The 16,389-nt window shown below is 39.3% G+C and overlaps 1 protein-coding gene across 5 annotated transcripts in view; it reads left to right on the top strand.

Moving 5' to 3' along the window:
• The window catches only part of VGLL3 (vestigial like family member 3), a 49,807-nt gene that overhangs the window by 12,897 nt on the left and 20,521 nt on the right, over positions 1-16,389 (top strand). For 3 of the 5 annotated variants that reach the window (XR_004287753.1, XM_032352156.1, XM_032352171.1), the window contains exons 2-3: positions 1,660-1,945; positions 9,656-10,183. Coding sequence is in view for 4 of the 5 variants with exons in the window: in XM_032352156.1 (XP_032208047.1) it covers positions 1,660-1,945; positions 9,656-10,183 (814 nt within the window). In the remaining variant the exon portion in view is untranslated. The remainder of the gene's footprint in view (positions 1-1,659; positions 1,946-9,655; positions 10,184-16,389) is intronic. The other 2 variants (XM_032352148.1, XM_032352174.1) reach the window with 2 other exon arrangements.

Below are 16,389 nucleotides of genomic sequence, written 5' to 3' on the forward strand. Positions count from 1 at the left end.
AAATATAAAGTAATGCATGTATTTATAAATAACAGCTCCTACATAATAACCAACAGCTCATAATATGCCTGAACATTTCAGGGCCCACCTCCCTCAAGAACAACATATTCATTGCTAGGGGGAAAGGGCTCAATTTATTGAATGATGCATTTATAATTTGGGGCTATAGATTTTTGAAGCTAGTAATTCCATTAGAAACACGAATCTGGGTTACATGTTTTGATAACATTTGCAGAACTATGTGCTTACGGAGTATTCTAGAATGATTTATTTTTTCGACTCACATTCATTTTCCAGCATGCATTTTTTTCTGGAATAAAAATAGTATAACAAAGAAACAGGTTTTGCAGGTATACAAATGATAGAGAACTCATTTCATCATTAGGATAGTAAGTTTTATAACCTTTAGCATTATCTTCTGTATATAACTCACGTTGAAGTTGTTACTTATAAAAATCATATGTACTCAATGAAAGACATTTGGAAATACTGAAAAGTAGGAATAACAACTAGAGACCTTACTAGCCAGAAAATGATAACATACAATTTTGGTGACTTTTCCTTCCCTGCGCTAGAGCCCTTGGGTAGGAGCTCTTGGGTAGATCATATACCATTTATTGAAATAGATACGCTTTATCCTTTCCATGGGATTCTGTCCTTATAAACACATATAAGTATACCTGCATATTTTTTTTTACACATTCTGGCTCCACCACTTTCATCCTCTGTGACCTTTAGCAAGTGACTTCACTTCTCTGTGCTTTTGTTTCTTCGCCTTTAACATATAGATGGTAGTAATAACCATGATGTAGAATTATAAAATTAACTGAGGTAATAAGTTCAAAGTTTTATAAGAGTGCTTGGTGTAATATACACTGATTATTATTACAGCTGTGATCATATGTTTTAAGAATATTTTAAAATTATCAAAATTTTGTCATTTTTATTTGAAAGCCACCCTAGACATTGGTAACACCTTGTATTATTTTCAGTAAGCCATAATATCATCTTTTTTCCCCTCCATGATAATGGTGGCAAGTGGAACATCTGTAAAATATGTTCCATGCAAAATGGATCTTCACACAGACTTAGCTTTGTCATTTTAGTTTGATTTTTGAGAAACGAGTTTGGCACATCTGCCAAATCCTTTTATAAGACGCTACATTCCTGTTTTTATTTTAGTTTATTTCATTTATGGAAAGCTCTTTTCTTCCCCACCCCTCCCCCCCCGGCACCCCCGCCTGTCCCCCATTCCTCTCTGTCCCAAACTATAATGTTGATGTATGTATATTCAAATTTTAAAATAGAAAATTGATGAAAAACTGGAAAAAAAAACTTTTTTAAAGCCGTTCTACTTTGCTATTTTAGATTATGAAAAAGAGAAACCAAACAAACCTGTCTGTTACACTCTGAAAATATATTGTCTGATAATGATAATTTACTTTTTTTTTTTTCAAAATTCGAAATAACAGACTTATTTTTTCAGGGTGGGAAGGAGAAGATTGGTTTGGGGAGGGAAAAGATGGAGTAAAGCACACTAAGAAGAATCAGTTTGCAAACATATGTTAATATTTAGATTTTTTTTTAAGTGAAAATTTAAGTAGTTAATGCTTTTTTACAAACTGTCTTTGATACCGTGTTTTGTTTATTCCATCCCAGAAGAAGTTAGCGGTATACAGCAAGATGCAGGACTCTCTGGAAGTCACCCTTCCCAGCAAACAAGAGGAGGAGGAGGATGAGGAGGAGGAGGAGGAGGAGGAGGAGAAAGACCAGCCTGCCGAGATGGAGTACCTTAACTCTCGCTGTGTCCTTTTCACTTATTTCCAGGGAGACATTGGGTCAGTAGTGGATGAACACTTCTCAAGAGCTTTGGGCCAAGCCAGCACCCTCCATCCAGAATCTGCCATTTCAAAAAGCAAGATGGGGCTAACCCCCCTATGGCGAGGTAAGAATTCAAAAGCAGATGCTCTCCAGGGCTCTGTCTCTGTTTCGCAACTGCCTGTACCAGGTTCCAGCTGGAGATTTGCCCCTGGAGGACGGATATCCACTTGCTTTTTAATTTTTAAGGACAGCAAGGAATTTCTTTCAGACAAACAGCTGGATCAGTTTTGTCACATGTGGAATGCAGGGTTGGAAAGGATGCAGTCACACCCCTTAAATTCCTCATGGAAAGTAGTGATGCAACCGGCCTGCGTTTATAGTGGCAGGACTGAGCTGTGAAGCGCCATTCCTTAAAGCCCCAATGGCCCAGTTTGGATCTCCAAATGATGGGTGTGCCTGGATCAGCTTTTAAAAATTAGCTCTTGTTCATTCCACTAGGTGCTACGTGGTGACATAGGAGAAATCTGAGTCTGACCCAGGAGTCCAAACTTTGAAAGCCTTCTGTGTTCTCTTGGTAGTTTTTTCTGTCTTGCTTTGTTGTGGGATGAACTCTTGGAGTTTACAATCCAGACATTATTGACTGTGTCTCCGTGGTTTAGACTATTGTTTTTACCTTGGTAAAAGTAAAGCAGTGGCCTATTGGATAGCATGTGGTAAATACTTTTAATATGTGTTTAAGGTGAAAAGTAGGAAAGCTTCAGTAAATTAGCTGGTTTTAATAAATTAGTCTGATATGTCAATAATGAATCATATTAGGATAATCTATCCTAGCAGAGAATTAAATACAATGCCTACTTTTTCTTTTCTTTTCTTTTTTTTTTTTTGGCATAATGGTATATGCAACCTACTAATCATTTAATTTGTAATACAGAAACAAGAGCCCCAAATTGTAGTTAGAAGTGAGTGATTTTCTGTAGCACTATAACAGGTTAGTTTCAAGTGAGGCGTTGTGCATATGCAAAAGCTCTACAGTCCAGTGTTTTTCCCATTATCTGTGCCACTGCATAGAGACCTTTGGACTGATGTCCAATGTTCGAGTAGAAAGGACATATAATAGTAATGTTTCTGTAACTGTTGTTATAATTTTCTTGGGACTATTGGAAATTTGGCCTTCAAGTTTACCTCCTGTCTCATTCATTGACATAAGCAGCAAATATTAAGGTCCTACTGTGTTCTAGATAGCGGGAATATATCCTCAAACTTGAGAGTCAAAGCCTCTACATTCATGAAACTTTTTGGTGGAAGAGACAGGTAGTAAGTAAATAATGAAATGCCTAGGTGTCGTTTTACTTAGGGTGATGATAGATACTCTCTCTGAGTTTGCTACATGTGGGCACAGATGGGAAGTTCAGGGAGAAGCAAGAGTGCTGCCATGAGCGTGATGAAAAGCAGAGCGCTAGCTAGAGATTAGGATTTTTATGACTGTCAGTTTAGTGTATCTGGGTAGTGCAAACATGGCAGCCTCTTCAATTTTCATCCCTCCCTCGGAGACTTAAGACTACATATATCGCATCTAGTTTTCTCACGTCATTTTCCCTAATTCCCTAATTCTCAAGATAATGCATTTCTGCCTGGAAAATCAAGGATGCAAATGAATTGGATGATTATGACTAAATTAGATGAATCAAGTTCATACCATTTATCCCAGATGAGAAAACAAAAAAGTTTTCAACGTAGAATTGATGAGCGTTAACTGTGAAATCTTTGCTTAGAGTTTCGTTATTTATAAAATCAGGGGGTTGAATTAAGTGACTGTTAACATCTCTTCTCCGTAGAGTTCTGTGATTTCAAGCGTATTATTAGAAAGTATTATTTACTTTCCATTATTGATAGAACTTTGCCATAACTATTTCTAGCTGCGAAATAGTCGGATTTTGATAAATACACATTACTTAGATGTGATTGAAAGGAGATTTACCAAAATGTAATTAAAGATTTAGAAAATAATATCCTTAAGAGAGGTCTAATAAATTGAGATTCCCATGTCTGCTGAAGAGAGTTACTGGTAATTTTGTATTAATTGCCGATGCAACACAGGTTTGGATAATGCAGTCTTTGGATTCTGTTCATTTTGGGGTTGCAATGTAGGCCTCTTACTATGTCTAACTACAACATGATTTTGGATTGAATACTTAAATCTCTCCGAGCTCAACTTCATCTATAGTATGTGTTTATTGATACATGTTTCCCAGGGTTATTGTAAAGATTTTTTGATAATGTGTATGAATGATTTGTGGCCCAGGGCTTTATGCAAGGTGCTAAATGATGAGAGAGATGCCTTTTCTCTCTTCCTTAAGTAAGTTTCCACTCATTTGGCACATAGAAAACCAACCTTGGGTTTTTTGATCTAGAAACACTGTTTTCTGGAAGTTTCTCTTTCTAGCAAAAAACAGTGTCTTGCACAAAGTAGCTGCTCAATGCTATTGACAATGTTGATGGCCATGGCGGTGATGCTTTATGCAGGAGCTGCTAACCAGCTGTATTAAATTAAAGGGTCTAATTTATAGCATGAAGTTTTTACTATGCTGCACAAGTGCTACAGTGCTACAAAGGAATTTAAAACTGAGTTATGTCTGATTGCAGAATGTATTGCCACAGTAAATCTTTAGACAAAGATAGAGTGTCAGCAATAATGGAATAATGGTCCTACACTAAGTGTGTGTCTTGATGGAGTTAAGAAAGTCCTCTTTTAGGTGTTTGTAGCCTTTAGGCAAATAATTGATAGGAAGTATTTGTACTTTACTTGGCACAATGTCACATCAATTACCTCTTATCCCAGTATATATTCTTATAGGGATTGAATAGGGCTTCTCAGTTGAGAAAACATAACAAATCTGATTGCCCTTTTATCCCCATCTAAATAGAAATATTGGCTCCAAATATGTCTATGTATTGATCTCAGTGCCCAAGTGTTATTACAAAAAGTGTGTGTGTGTGTGTGTGTGTGTGTGTGTGTAGGGAAGTGGAGCAGTGAGTTAACAAAATAAAAGTATCACTCAGGGAAAAACCTTGCTGAGTGGTGAACTTGGTATTTTGTTGCTGTTACAAAATAAATAGTTATTCCTTGGTTTAATTACGTAGTGTCTGCTTAGAGCAGCTCATTCTCATTGCGAAGACCTCTCACAAAGAGCACTAACCTGAAGCAGTAGAAGAGGAGAAAGGGAAGGAGGGCGTGAGACTGGGAAAGATGGCTGAGCGGCATCTCCAGGAGGCCCTGGAGGTCATTGCTGCCGGCAAGTTTAGGACACACACATGGAAGGTAAAGGAGGCCTGACTGAACATCATCATCCTGCCTCCTTGAAACTGCCATTTTAGTCACAGTGTCCATTGTGAGCAACTCTAGAGCAAAGTAACTGGAGGACAAACTTTGAACATAATGGTAATGCCTCATCCCTGAGTGACAGAAAACATTGGAAAATGTAGCCTTTCACCTCTGACCCAACAATTCGTTCTCATGGGAACCAGAATAAGAGGGTGGGAATTAAATGAAAGTATGGACCCTTTGGATTAAGAGTTGAGTCATATTTCTTTCACTGAAGTTAATAAAAAGGTAAATGTTATCTTTTAATGTTAATGTTTTATATCATTATTCTGAGAATATGTTTCCTGGGGATTTTAAAGGTGACTTAAGATAGAGGTTTTACAGCATTCTATTGTACCATTTTCCTTTTAACATAGCTTTCATTTTTTTTTTCAAAATTAAGTAGTAAAGTGTTTAATTTATTAAACACTTTATTAAGTAGTAAGGTGTTTAATTTTCAAAATTAAGTAGTAAAGTGTTTTATTTATGAAATTAAATGTTAAATTTTCTCTGGTTTAAATTGTTTACCCTTATGGAGTTTTTTCTTTTTTTTCAGAAATATTTAGAGCTAATATAAAAAGTATCTCATCTATTATGAAATTGAAAGAATAACTTGATGTTCCATGTTAAACTCTCCTGTGTCTTTTAAAGTATATTTCTGTATAATTCACACAGTGAGGTTACTGGGTATGCCTTGGGTGGGTTGTATTAGGCAGCATAACAATTTTGTCATTTTTGTTTTTTAGAAATAGGGGTGTGTGTGTGTGTGTGTATGTAATATTTTTAAATTCCCAAATGCAAATTGAACCAAAGTGTATTTAGACTTTTTGTATGTGTCATAATGTCAGTGCTGGCTGACATCATCCAAATATCGAGTACCACTGAGTCCAAAGTCACCACCGGGTGTTAACATCTGACAGTTCTGAATTGCCTCCACTAACCTGAAAAGTAATATTGCATGGTAATAGCTTGTGCACAAAATTTTCATATGCTTTTTCATCAAACAAATGTGGCTGTGATTAAGTACTCGTAAGCAAAGAGTCATGTAATGAAAAAAATTTACATACATATGAAATAAGTACACTGATTCCCAGGCATGAACCAAAGTATATCATCTGTTTCTTTGTATTAAGACATTTTTAACATCCAAGATACCAAATAGTGGTTTTGAAGTGTAGACGTCCATAAACATATTTTTCTCTTCAATATTGTTTCATTTACTTGAAAAATGCAACACTATCTTTGAAAAGGGCTGCAAAGATCTCTGTAGACTTTATATTAATCTCAGGAGATGTACAGACTGGGAAAATATTAAGTTGCTTCTAATTTTATTCTTCCCTGGGGCATTTTAAAGCTTTGTTCAGCCTTTATGGAGCACGTTTTTAAAAACAGATTTCCACTTCCATTGACAGTGTGTTCACTAATTACAATACAATTATTCATAAATAGGATAATATTTTGGGTAAGGAGTTTGTTCATTATTCACATTGGTGCATGCATATCCAAATGCCTAAGCATCTAAAAAATAAAATTGGGTCTAAGTATATATAAATGAAAGGAAGTAAAAGGAAAGTATCCAGGAAAATGACATAGACTCTGTAGTTTTGACATTTTAATGGGGGATTTTAATAGGGGGAACTCGGTGTCTCTGGCTCGCACCTGTGGGTGCATTGGGCTTAGCCGTTTTCATAATGGAATTCTGGCCCCGTCAGGAGATGAAAGTTAAGAGCAGAATGAAGGGTTTGCTACCCAAGGATTGAATCTGTGACAACAAAGTGGCACAGATTCAGGTTGGCAGAGCTGCACTATATAATCTAAGGAGCCTCTATTAACTTTTGCATGGGCTTTAATTTTAACATTGATAGCTCTCATTGTGGGTGTGACAGAATAGTCTACACATGGCCACCATTTAAGGCAAATCTGAATTTTCTTCTCAAGGCTTACACAACTTTCCTTGCAGGTCATTAGCAGCCACTTTTCATAGGTCAAAGGGAGACAATTCTGAAATAAAACAGACTAGCCCCAATGCCAGTAAGTTTGACCTTAAGTGTTACTTTCTGCTAGATGTGATGGTTACAAAGCGAAGTCATTCAATTAATAGTTTTCCTGGACTGTTGGAAGACTTGAAGAACAATGTGCACTTCCATCCTTTGCCTCTTGGAGAATATCATTATCATTATTTTGTTTAATTTCCCCAAAGGATTTGAGAACCTTGGAGATTTTGTAGGGGTGGGGTGGGAGGTGGGGTGGGGTGAGGAGGGAGAGACTTGAATGTGAGACACCAATGGCTGTCTGTCCAAAGAATGAATGGGGTGAATGATGGTAGCCTTGGTGTAGGGCTGACAGAGAGGGGGAGGGTCTGCAGGGCTAGTGCAACAGCCACTTGGGAAGCTGGAGAAAGGAAACATTTGAACACCGTGGTGATATCCTAATTAGTTAGTCAAATTATATATACAGTGGCTGGTTCAGGTTATGGAAGCTTTCCTCTGTGGTCAGAAAACTATGACCTGAAAATTTATGAAGTGAGAACATGGCTATGTCAGACTTCTGAATACTTCTGTTTTGGAGTACTTCTTGGGAGTTTCTTCACTCAAAGAAAAGATCTAGCTAGGTTCTCTTCTGTGGAACTTTGTATGAAAATACCATCTTATTATCCACGCATGACTCATGGGCTAAGCAACCTTATCTTCATCTATAGATAGACATCATAGGCCACTTCACAGAATGATAGAAACATAGAGCCAGAAAATATTTGGAATTTTAATTGAGATACCTCATATGGAAGAAACTGAGCCATGGAGAGATCAACAGATCCATTTGAGGTCATGAAATCAGATAAGGTAATTGGTAGGTGCTAGCTCTCTGGCTGAGCTCTCTAGACTCCTAGTCCTGAGCTTGTTCTTTTATAACCCCACCGTAGACAGCTGGCCGTAGCTGGAGTTGTGGATCTTTCCAGTCATAGATCTGACTGTATTACTCCCTGGGTTAAAACCCTTCAAAGCTCACTGGCATTTCCTCAGGACAGTGCCCACATTCATTACATGGCTGGCAAAGCCCATCTTAGCCTTTCTTGGACCCAGTCTGACTTTTTAGTCTAATTTTTTGCCACCTTCTGCCCACACAATTCTTTTTTTTCCTTATATGCTATTTTGTATATGTGTGTGTGTGTGGTGTGTGTGTGTGTGTGTGATGTTTGGCCTTTTACACATACTTTATTTGCCTAAATTACTCTTCCCAACCTCTTCACAAGGCTAGTCCTACCCACTTTTGTAATTTATTTTTTTTCTTAGGCTGCCTCTGTTCCTACTCTCTGATCTGCCTGTTATGGGAACCCCTACCAGGTCACAATGACATGTTTAGTTATCTGTCCCCTGCTAGATTGTGATCTTTTTGGCCATCCCTGACCTCCCTATGCTTGACACATAGTAGGTCATCTACAAATACGATGATTGAGTGGAGAAATTTAACTGAATAATTGTGGGGGTGGTTTCCCACTTTATCTCTAAGTGGTTTTTTTGTTTTTTTGTTTTTTTGTTTGTTTTTGTATTACCCCTCTGCCTAACCCCTTCTCCTACTTGTTCACCCTACTTGAATCTCCCCCACTCATGGTCATCACTGAATGCTAGATTTTCATGTCCCGGTTGCAATTGTGCCCTCTTATGGCACAGTTATGAAGTGTGCCAGCCACTGAGGCAGGCCACCTGCCTTCAGAGCCTCGTCTCTTACTTGCCAGCTGTGCAGTCTTGGTCTTCTTCCCTGCCTCAGTTTCCATCTCTCTAGACTGGGGGTAATAACAATAACTACCTTATTGGCATGACGATCCAATAGCATCATCCATGAAAAGCCCCAGGACTAGGATCGGGCATTTGGTCACTGTTACTAAATATCAACAACTATTATTCTCAATCAGAGACTCCCAGACCTCTACAGAAAAAATAAGCTTGGGCTGCACTCTTCTTGATGGGGAATGAGTGTTGGTGAGCGTAGGAAATTCAGTGTGATCATATTTCCGTTTATCACTTTCAGCATTAAAATGTGGTTTGAATGAAAATTGCATTTGCATTTATAAGAAGTTTGATAAATATCAGCATTTCCAATCTACTTGACTCACATACGAGGGCATAAGTTTCTTTGCCTGTGATGTTTGTACCTGTGACCTCTGCCCAGACCCAATCGCAGCAAACCACCCAGCAGGAAATGAAGCTTTTCAATCTCAGACTTGGCAAACCACAGCCCAGACTGTGACTGCATAAGCTAAGTGAACAAGGGGTGGGGGGGGGGTCACTCACTCAGCACCTTGCACCGTGTGCATTGACTTGGTATGGGATATCAGAGACTTGCCTAATATTGGTTTACCTCTGTGTGGGGAGAAAAGAGTGAATACTAATGAGCCGGCTTGTAAAATATGGGACAAGTAGAGGCAAGTCTATCCTGGAACTGAATCTTATGTAAATAATTTTTCTGTCTTCTCAGACAGCTCAACTCTCTCAAGCCAGCGGAGTAGTTTCCCGACTTCCTTTTGGACCAGCTCTTACCAGCCCCCATCTGCACCCTGCTTGGGGGGTGTTCATCCTGACTTCCAGGTCACTGCACCCCCTGGCACCTTTACCGCAGCTGACCCCAGCCCCTGGCCAGGACACGGGCTGCATCAGACTGGCCCGGCCCCGCCCCCTCCCGTGTCTGAGCCCTGGCACTATCCTTTGGCATCTCAGGTGAGCCCGTCCTACAGCCACATGCATGATGTATACATGCGACACCACCACCCCAGTGCCCACATGCACCACCGCCATCCCCACCACCACCACCACCCTTCTGCTGGCTCTGCCCTGGATCCGTCCTACGGGCCCCTGCTGATGCCCTCAGTGCGTGCGGCCAGGATTCCTGCTCCCCAGTGTGACATCACAAAGACAGATCCGACTACAGTCACCACTGCTACCTCAGCGTGGGCCGGAGCCTTTCATGGAACCGTGGACTTAGTGCCAAGTGTGGGGTTTGAAACAGGTGAGCTGGGGAATGTCCTCCTTTCCATCAAAAGAAGCCACAGTAAAGGCCTAAATATAGAAATGGGGAGGATGTTTTTAAATATTTTGAAATATTTGTTGTCTTCTATATAAAACTGAGCGTTGACAATACATCAACTTCTGCACTCCTTGCGGAAGCAGGGTGACTAGCTTGGGGGAGGTGGCAGAAATTTTTTCTCATTTCTTAAACTAGTAACCTGTGTCTTTGAAGTGGAATCTCTACTACCTTATGTTTACAAAGAATTGAACACACTTTTAAAAATCTCCGCTGTCTCTGCGCTCTCTGTACCATGTATATTGCCGAACAGAATTCAAAAGCAGTATGCTTCGGTAATTTTACCTTCTCTCCTCTTTGTCAGGTTTTACTTAGGATTTATAAAACTGCTTCCTGGGATATAAGCCATGGAATATAATCGTGGTCTTTTGCAAAGAATTAGGGAGCATATTTTAAAGAATTGGAATTCCCTTGTCTTCCTTCCTTTACCTTCTCCTCCTCCCTCTCTTTCTCTCGCTCTGTTTTAAATAGCACAAGACTTAAAAGACTCCTATGAAGTTTGTATTCAACAGATTTCGATAAAATTGGTAGGGCAAATGTTTCTTCACAGCGCCTTCAGCTCCTCTCTGGAATTCACTAGTTCTGAAAGTCATGGTGTTAAATGTTTGATCTTGGTTTTTAGATCAGACTACTCATCTTAATAGTATTAGTGGTTTTGAGTTCACAAAAATCAGAGGCATCAGAGGCTAAAACACAAGTCATTGATTACATCCCCGGAGTTTACATTCCGAAGTCACCCACCTCCACCTCCAATCCCAGGTTCTTTTCCTGGAATACTTTGTGATATATTAAGACATTTTTTTGTTTTTAAGATTTTATTTATTTGACAGGCTGAGATCACAAGTAGGCAGAGAGGCAGGAGGAAGCAGGCTCCCTGCTGGGCAGAGAGCCCAGATGTGGGGCTCCATCCCAGGACCCTGGGATCATGATGTGAGCCGAAGGCAGAGACTTTAACCCACTGAGCCACCCAGGCGCCCCATATTAGGACTTTCTTTCCAGAAGTTTAAAGAAGCTCATTCTTTTCTTAGTTTTTCTAGTTTTCTTAGTTTTATTCTTAGTGTGCAAGGTCTTTCACCTGGTTGCTGGTTCGCAGCAGAGGACTCCCTGGAGTAATCATTGCTTAGCATTAAGTTGCTGTGCCCTGACGTACATGAACATTCTTGTTTTGGTAAACTGGTTCTCTGCTGAGCTTTCCAGTGTTGCTTGTTGTTTAAACTGACCTGTTTCAGCTTCTTATTAAGTCCCTGAGTTTAAGCTGCTTCTCTGTGTAGAAGAGAACGAGATGGGGCTGATCACAAGCTTCCTTTCATTGCCACATACTATGCAGAATGAAGGCATTTCTTAAATGGGTTAATGCCCGGAATGGGATCGGATTAGAGTCCCAGTTTGGTAACTGCCATCATGGCAGCCAGTCTCTGGAGGCTCTTCCCTATCTCACTTCTGGGGTATCTATGTGGCCAGAGCTAACAGCGCTCTTAGTGGGCATAGGAAATATTTTCTCCTTTCGTAGTCAGTCCAGGCCGCTGTAACACAATACTGTACACTGGGGGGCTTAAACAACAAACATTTCATTTTCACAGTGCTGGAAGCTGGAAAGTCTGAGATCAAGGTGCCAGCACATTCAGTGTCGGTTAAGGGTCCGCTCTCTGCTTCTCGGCACTGTGTCCACGGCTGGTAGAAGAGACCAGGGAATTCTCGGGACTCTCTTTTGTAAGGGCACTAATCCCATTAAAGAAGGCTCTGCTTTCCTGACCTAATCACTTCCTTAATCATGTGCCCCCTCCTTAATACCATCGCTTTGGGGGTTAACATTTAACATATGAACGCTGGGAGGGTCACAGACACTTGGTGTATAGACTGTGCAGTGCCTAATATAAAGGGGAAAAGTGACGTGATTGCCGGCCTTTGCTCTCTGTTTCTACTCTGTCATCTGCTACCTACTTCTGCACTCCTTCTTATTTTGGGTGTGAGCTTTATTCACCTACTCATAGTTCAGAATTTTGACTTGAAATAGTCTTTGCAGGATGAAAAATTATGCTGCCTTTTGGAAGTGGAGAAGGGAGGATTTTTGTTCTTTTCAAAAAATCTACAGTGGACCCATTTGGGTCTAATATAAGTAGTTCTTAATACTTACTGAGCTGTGAATTAACATCTATTGAGTACCTACATATAAGGTATTGCCAGAGGTACTTTATTTATATTACTGCTTTTAATTCTTAAACTAAATCTGAGCTAGATGTATCTAGATTCATTAGCAATAAGGAAACAAGTCTCAGTTTTCCTATTTGAAAACTGCTTTTTAAATCTAAATGCCCAAGCTGGATCTGAACTAAAACCTACCCCAAATCTAAAAAGTTGCTAGGGTACCATCTCCCCATAAATACAGGTACATTTGACTATTAAGCCTATTACACTGTTAATAATAAGGAATGCAGGTTTGTCTGTTGGAAGGTACATAGTGTTACTCTTTGCCAGTGTGGTTTAGGATGATGATAGAGTCACCCCTGTCCCATAGCTTTGATCCAACTGAGAAAACAAAGTTGAAGAAATAAAGCAGATAAAGATCACGTTATTGGCATAATCATTGATCAGGCTGAATTGGAGGTCCTTGATTCGTTTTACTCCCACAATTGGACTTCTAGGTGTCTTCCCCTAAGATTAGATTTTGGGAGATTCAATCCTAGAAAATATCTAGACTTCAGAAAAGATTCCCTTAGCCCTCTTCCTTGTCATGTAGTTTAAAGCCTCATTGCTGTGAAAAGAGGTTGATGGTTGCCCAGATTTGCCTTGAAGAGCATGGTCTGTGGCATGAACGTGGTGTGCCCTCCTGCAAAGGGCAGAAGCAGGAGGAGGGTGTGCTTTTCAGGTGCTGGCCTGAAAGAGAGACTGGGGCAGGGGCTGAGCCATATGTACTCATTTTCTTCTCCTAAGGCCAGACGTCCTATCAAATATCGCATCTCTCTTTTTCTGGGAAGAGTTATAGCGGAGTGCTTTAGGTCAGTTTCCCCAGGAAAACAGACTCGAAGATGCAGATTTGATTATAGACCATTTATGGGGTAGAGTTCTCAGGAAAACATCTTTGTGCAATGGGAGAATTGGGCAAGAGAAGTCTCACTACGATTACATTCAACTGAGACTCAATGGATTCTATAAGAAGCTCTGGACTTGGGATTGTACTTCTTAATTGTCCTACTTTAAGTCAAGGTGGATGGGCTTTTAAACGTCTGCATTGACCAGTTACTGGATGTGTTTCTCTGGAAAGGGGACGTGACATAAGGCAAAGTGACTTTATTCTGCTAAAGGTAATTCCCAAGTCTCAGCATGGATTAGGGAGGTGTCTGACGCTCACGGCAGGGGAACAACTGAAGAATGAATGGTAGCTACCTTTCCACTTTTCCAACTATGTAAAAAGAACAGAAGTTTCTCTGTCATATCCCCAAGCCAGGAAGGTAGGATAGTTGAAAAGAATTCGAAGTGGGTTCCTCCATACAGGTTATGCAGAGTTGACTAGACCAGGTAGTCCCAAACAGTGGCTTAGCTCAGGACTCAGCAGCAACACTGTGTGGCTCCTGAGCAGTCAGGGGAAGAGCTTGTATTCAGGTGATACACATTTGAAACTCCTCAACGTTCAGCTACCAAGGCCACCAAAATATAGGCCATTTTCACATCCCGTTAGGAGGCAAATAAATTAATCCGACTATGTTGAGAGCAGTTTGGTAAAGGCTATGACGTTTTCATCCATAGGGGAAAGGTTTAATAAGTTTAGGTACATTTTTATTTTGTAGCCATTTAAAGAAATTAAGGAAATCTGGAAGACTCAAATGATACAATGCTTAGTGACAAAGGAAGTTTTGGAATATCATGTATGGTATAATCCAAGAGTCAGCAGAAGTTTTCTATAAAGGGCCTGGTAGAAATAGTCAGTGCTTTGCAGGGTCACACGATCTCTGTTTGTCACCACTACTCAACTCTGTGTTTACAGTGTAGTGTGTGTATAGCCGCAGGCAGAACTTAGAGAAATGAAGATGTCTGTGTCCCATTAAAACTTCAGTGATGGACACTGATATTTTAATTTTATTTGTCATGAAATGCTTTTCATGCAGTTGTGAAATGCTACTCTTCTTTTTGTATTTCCTTCTTTCTCAGTCATGTAAAAACATAAATCCCATTCTTCCACTCTTAGCTCATGGGCTGTGTATAAACAGAAGTGAGCCTGATTTGGCCTGTGGGCTGGAGTTTGCTGGCCTCTGGTATAGTTCCATATGTATCACTCTTATCTGTCTACACCCACACATATGCATGTGTGTGCCTGTACTCCCTCAATAAAAATTATCTGGAAGCATATATCACAACTTTTAATGGTCATTGCTCCTGGCAATTAGTGTGTGGCCTGAGCTTTGAAGCCAGACTGCCTGGTTTTAGAAGCCCCACTCTGTCACTTAGTAGCTGCAGGACTTTGTGCAAATTACTTAACCCCTTTGGTGCCTCAAATTCCTTATCTTTAAAAGATGCTTCATAGGGTTATATTGAGGATTAAATGAATTGAAGAAGTAAAACATTTACAAATGTGCTTTGAGGATAATAGGTACTCTTTAAATTTTAGCTCTCAAGGGAAGGTGATCAAGCCCCTACTTTTTGTAGCTTTAAAAAATATGTTCTTGATGGGACTCCTGGCTGACTTAGTCAAGTTAAGCCTCTGACTTTTGATTTTGGTTTGGGGTCATAATCTCAGGGTCATGGGATCGAGCCCCGCATTGGGCTCTGCTCTGGGCATGGAGTCTGCTTTGGGATTCTCTCCTTCTCTCTCTGCCCCTGCCCACCATGCTCTTTCTCTCTCTCAAATAAATAAATTTTTAAATATATGTTATTGAACTACATTTTACATATCAGATGCTTTACCGTTTTAAAGTGAGCCATTGGGTGCTTTTAGTACGTTCATGATGTTGTGCAACCGTCCTCACTATCTAATTCCAGAACATTTCCATCACTTCAACAAGAAATCCCTATATCTTAGGGATATAAAACATATCCCCATACATATTCCTTCTTCCTTCTGTGCCCTGGCAACCACTAATCTACTTTCTACCTCCATGGATTTTTCTACTTTGGACATTTCTTATGAATGTAGTCACATGGTATGTGGCCTTTTATATCTTACTCCTTTCACTTAGCCTGTGTTTTCTAGATTCATCCACATAGCATATATCGGAACTTCGTTCCTTTTTAGGAGTAGGTACTATTCTATCGTATAGACACAGCACATTTTGCTTACCATTTTTTCATTGATTCTTTCCTGCTTTTTCACTAATAAGAATGACGCTGTTATGAACACCCATGTACTGATTTTCTGTCAAGCGATGCTCTCAGTTCTTCTGGGTATGTACGTAGGGGTGAAATTTTGGGGTCGAGAGAGAACTTTACTTTTTCTTTTGCATACTTCTATATTTCTTGATTTTATCTTATTGATTATGATACAACATATTATTAGCTATGTACATAAAAATAAGATCTATCTCTATCATGCTCAGAAATTTTACAATGACATTAAGTAAATTCTGTTGCAGTATTCACTGTTCAGTGACCATAATCATATAATTTATTTCACTGAAATGCTGTCATTCTTCTTTCCTGTTATTGCCAATAATTTACTTAACATAAAATATACAATGTAATTCATCCCAACCAGTTTGAATTAATTTTTGTAAGCAAAGATTTGTTCATGAGGACTTTTTACTGAAATACAAAGTTTATTTTATTTTTAAGTTCCACTTCATCCACTATATTTAAAGTTACCAAAAGGAAAAAGGGTCGTGTTTTGTACTATGACTTCTTCTCTATAAACATAAGCTGCTCATGGCTTGAGATTGTTTTTATCTGCACAGCCACAGATTTATTTTTCTTAGGATTCCTCATGATTTTTAGCTACAGTTTTGTTACAAATTTATCATTTTTTACCTTGAGGAATGCCACAATAACTCAATATAAAATATACATAAATGATTTCTTTTTGCTGAAATACATTTAAATAGCCTAATGTTAATATATGTTGATGTATCTTCTGGCTTCTTAAAAAATTTGTCTTATAAGCATTAACCATACATTTGCATAAGTAGTAGATTTTTTTAAGGAGA

Source organism: Mustela erminea, chromosome 1 (genome assembly GCF_009829155.1).
Source record: "Mustela erminea isolate mMusErm1 chromosome 1, mMusErm1.Pri, whole genome shotgun sequence".
In the NCBI taxonomy this organism is placed as follows: domain Eukaryota; kingdom Metazoa; phylum Chordata; class Mammalia; order Carnivora; family Mustelidae; genus Mustela; species Mustela erminea.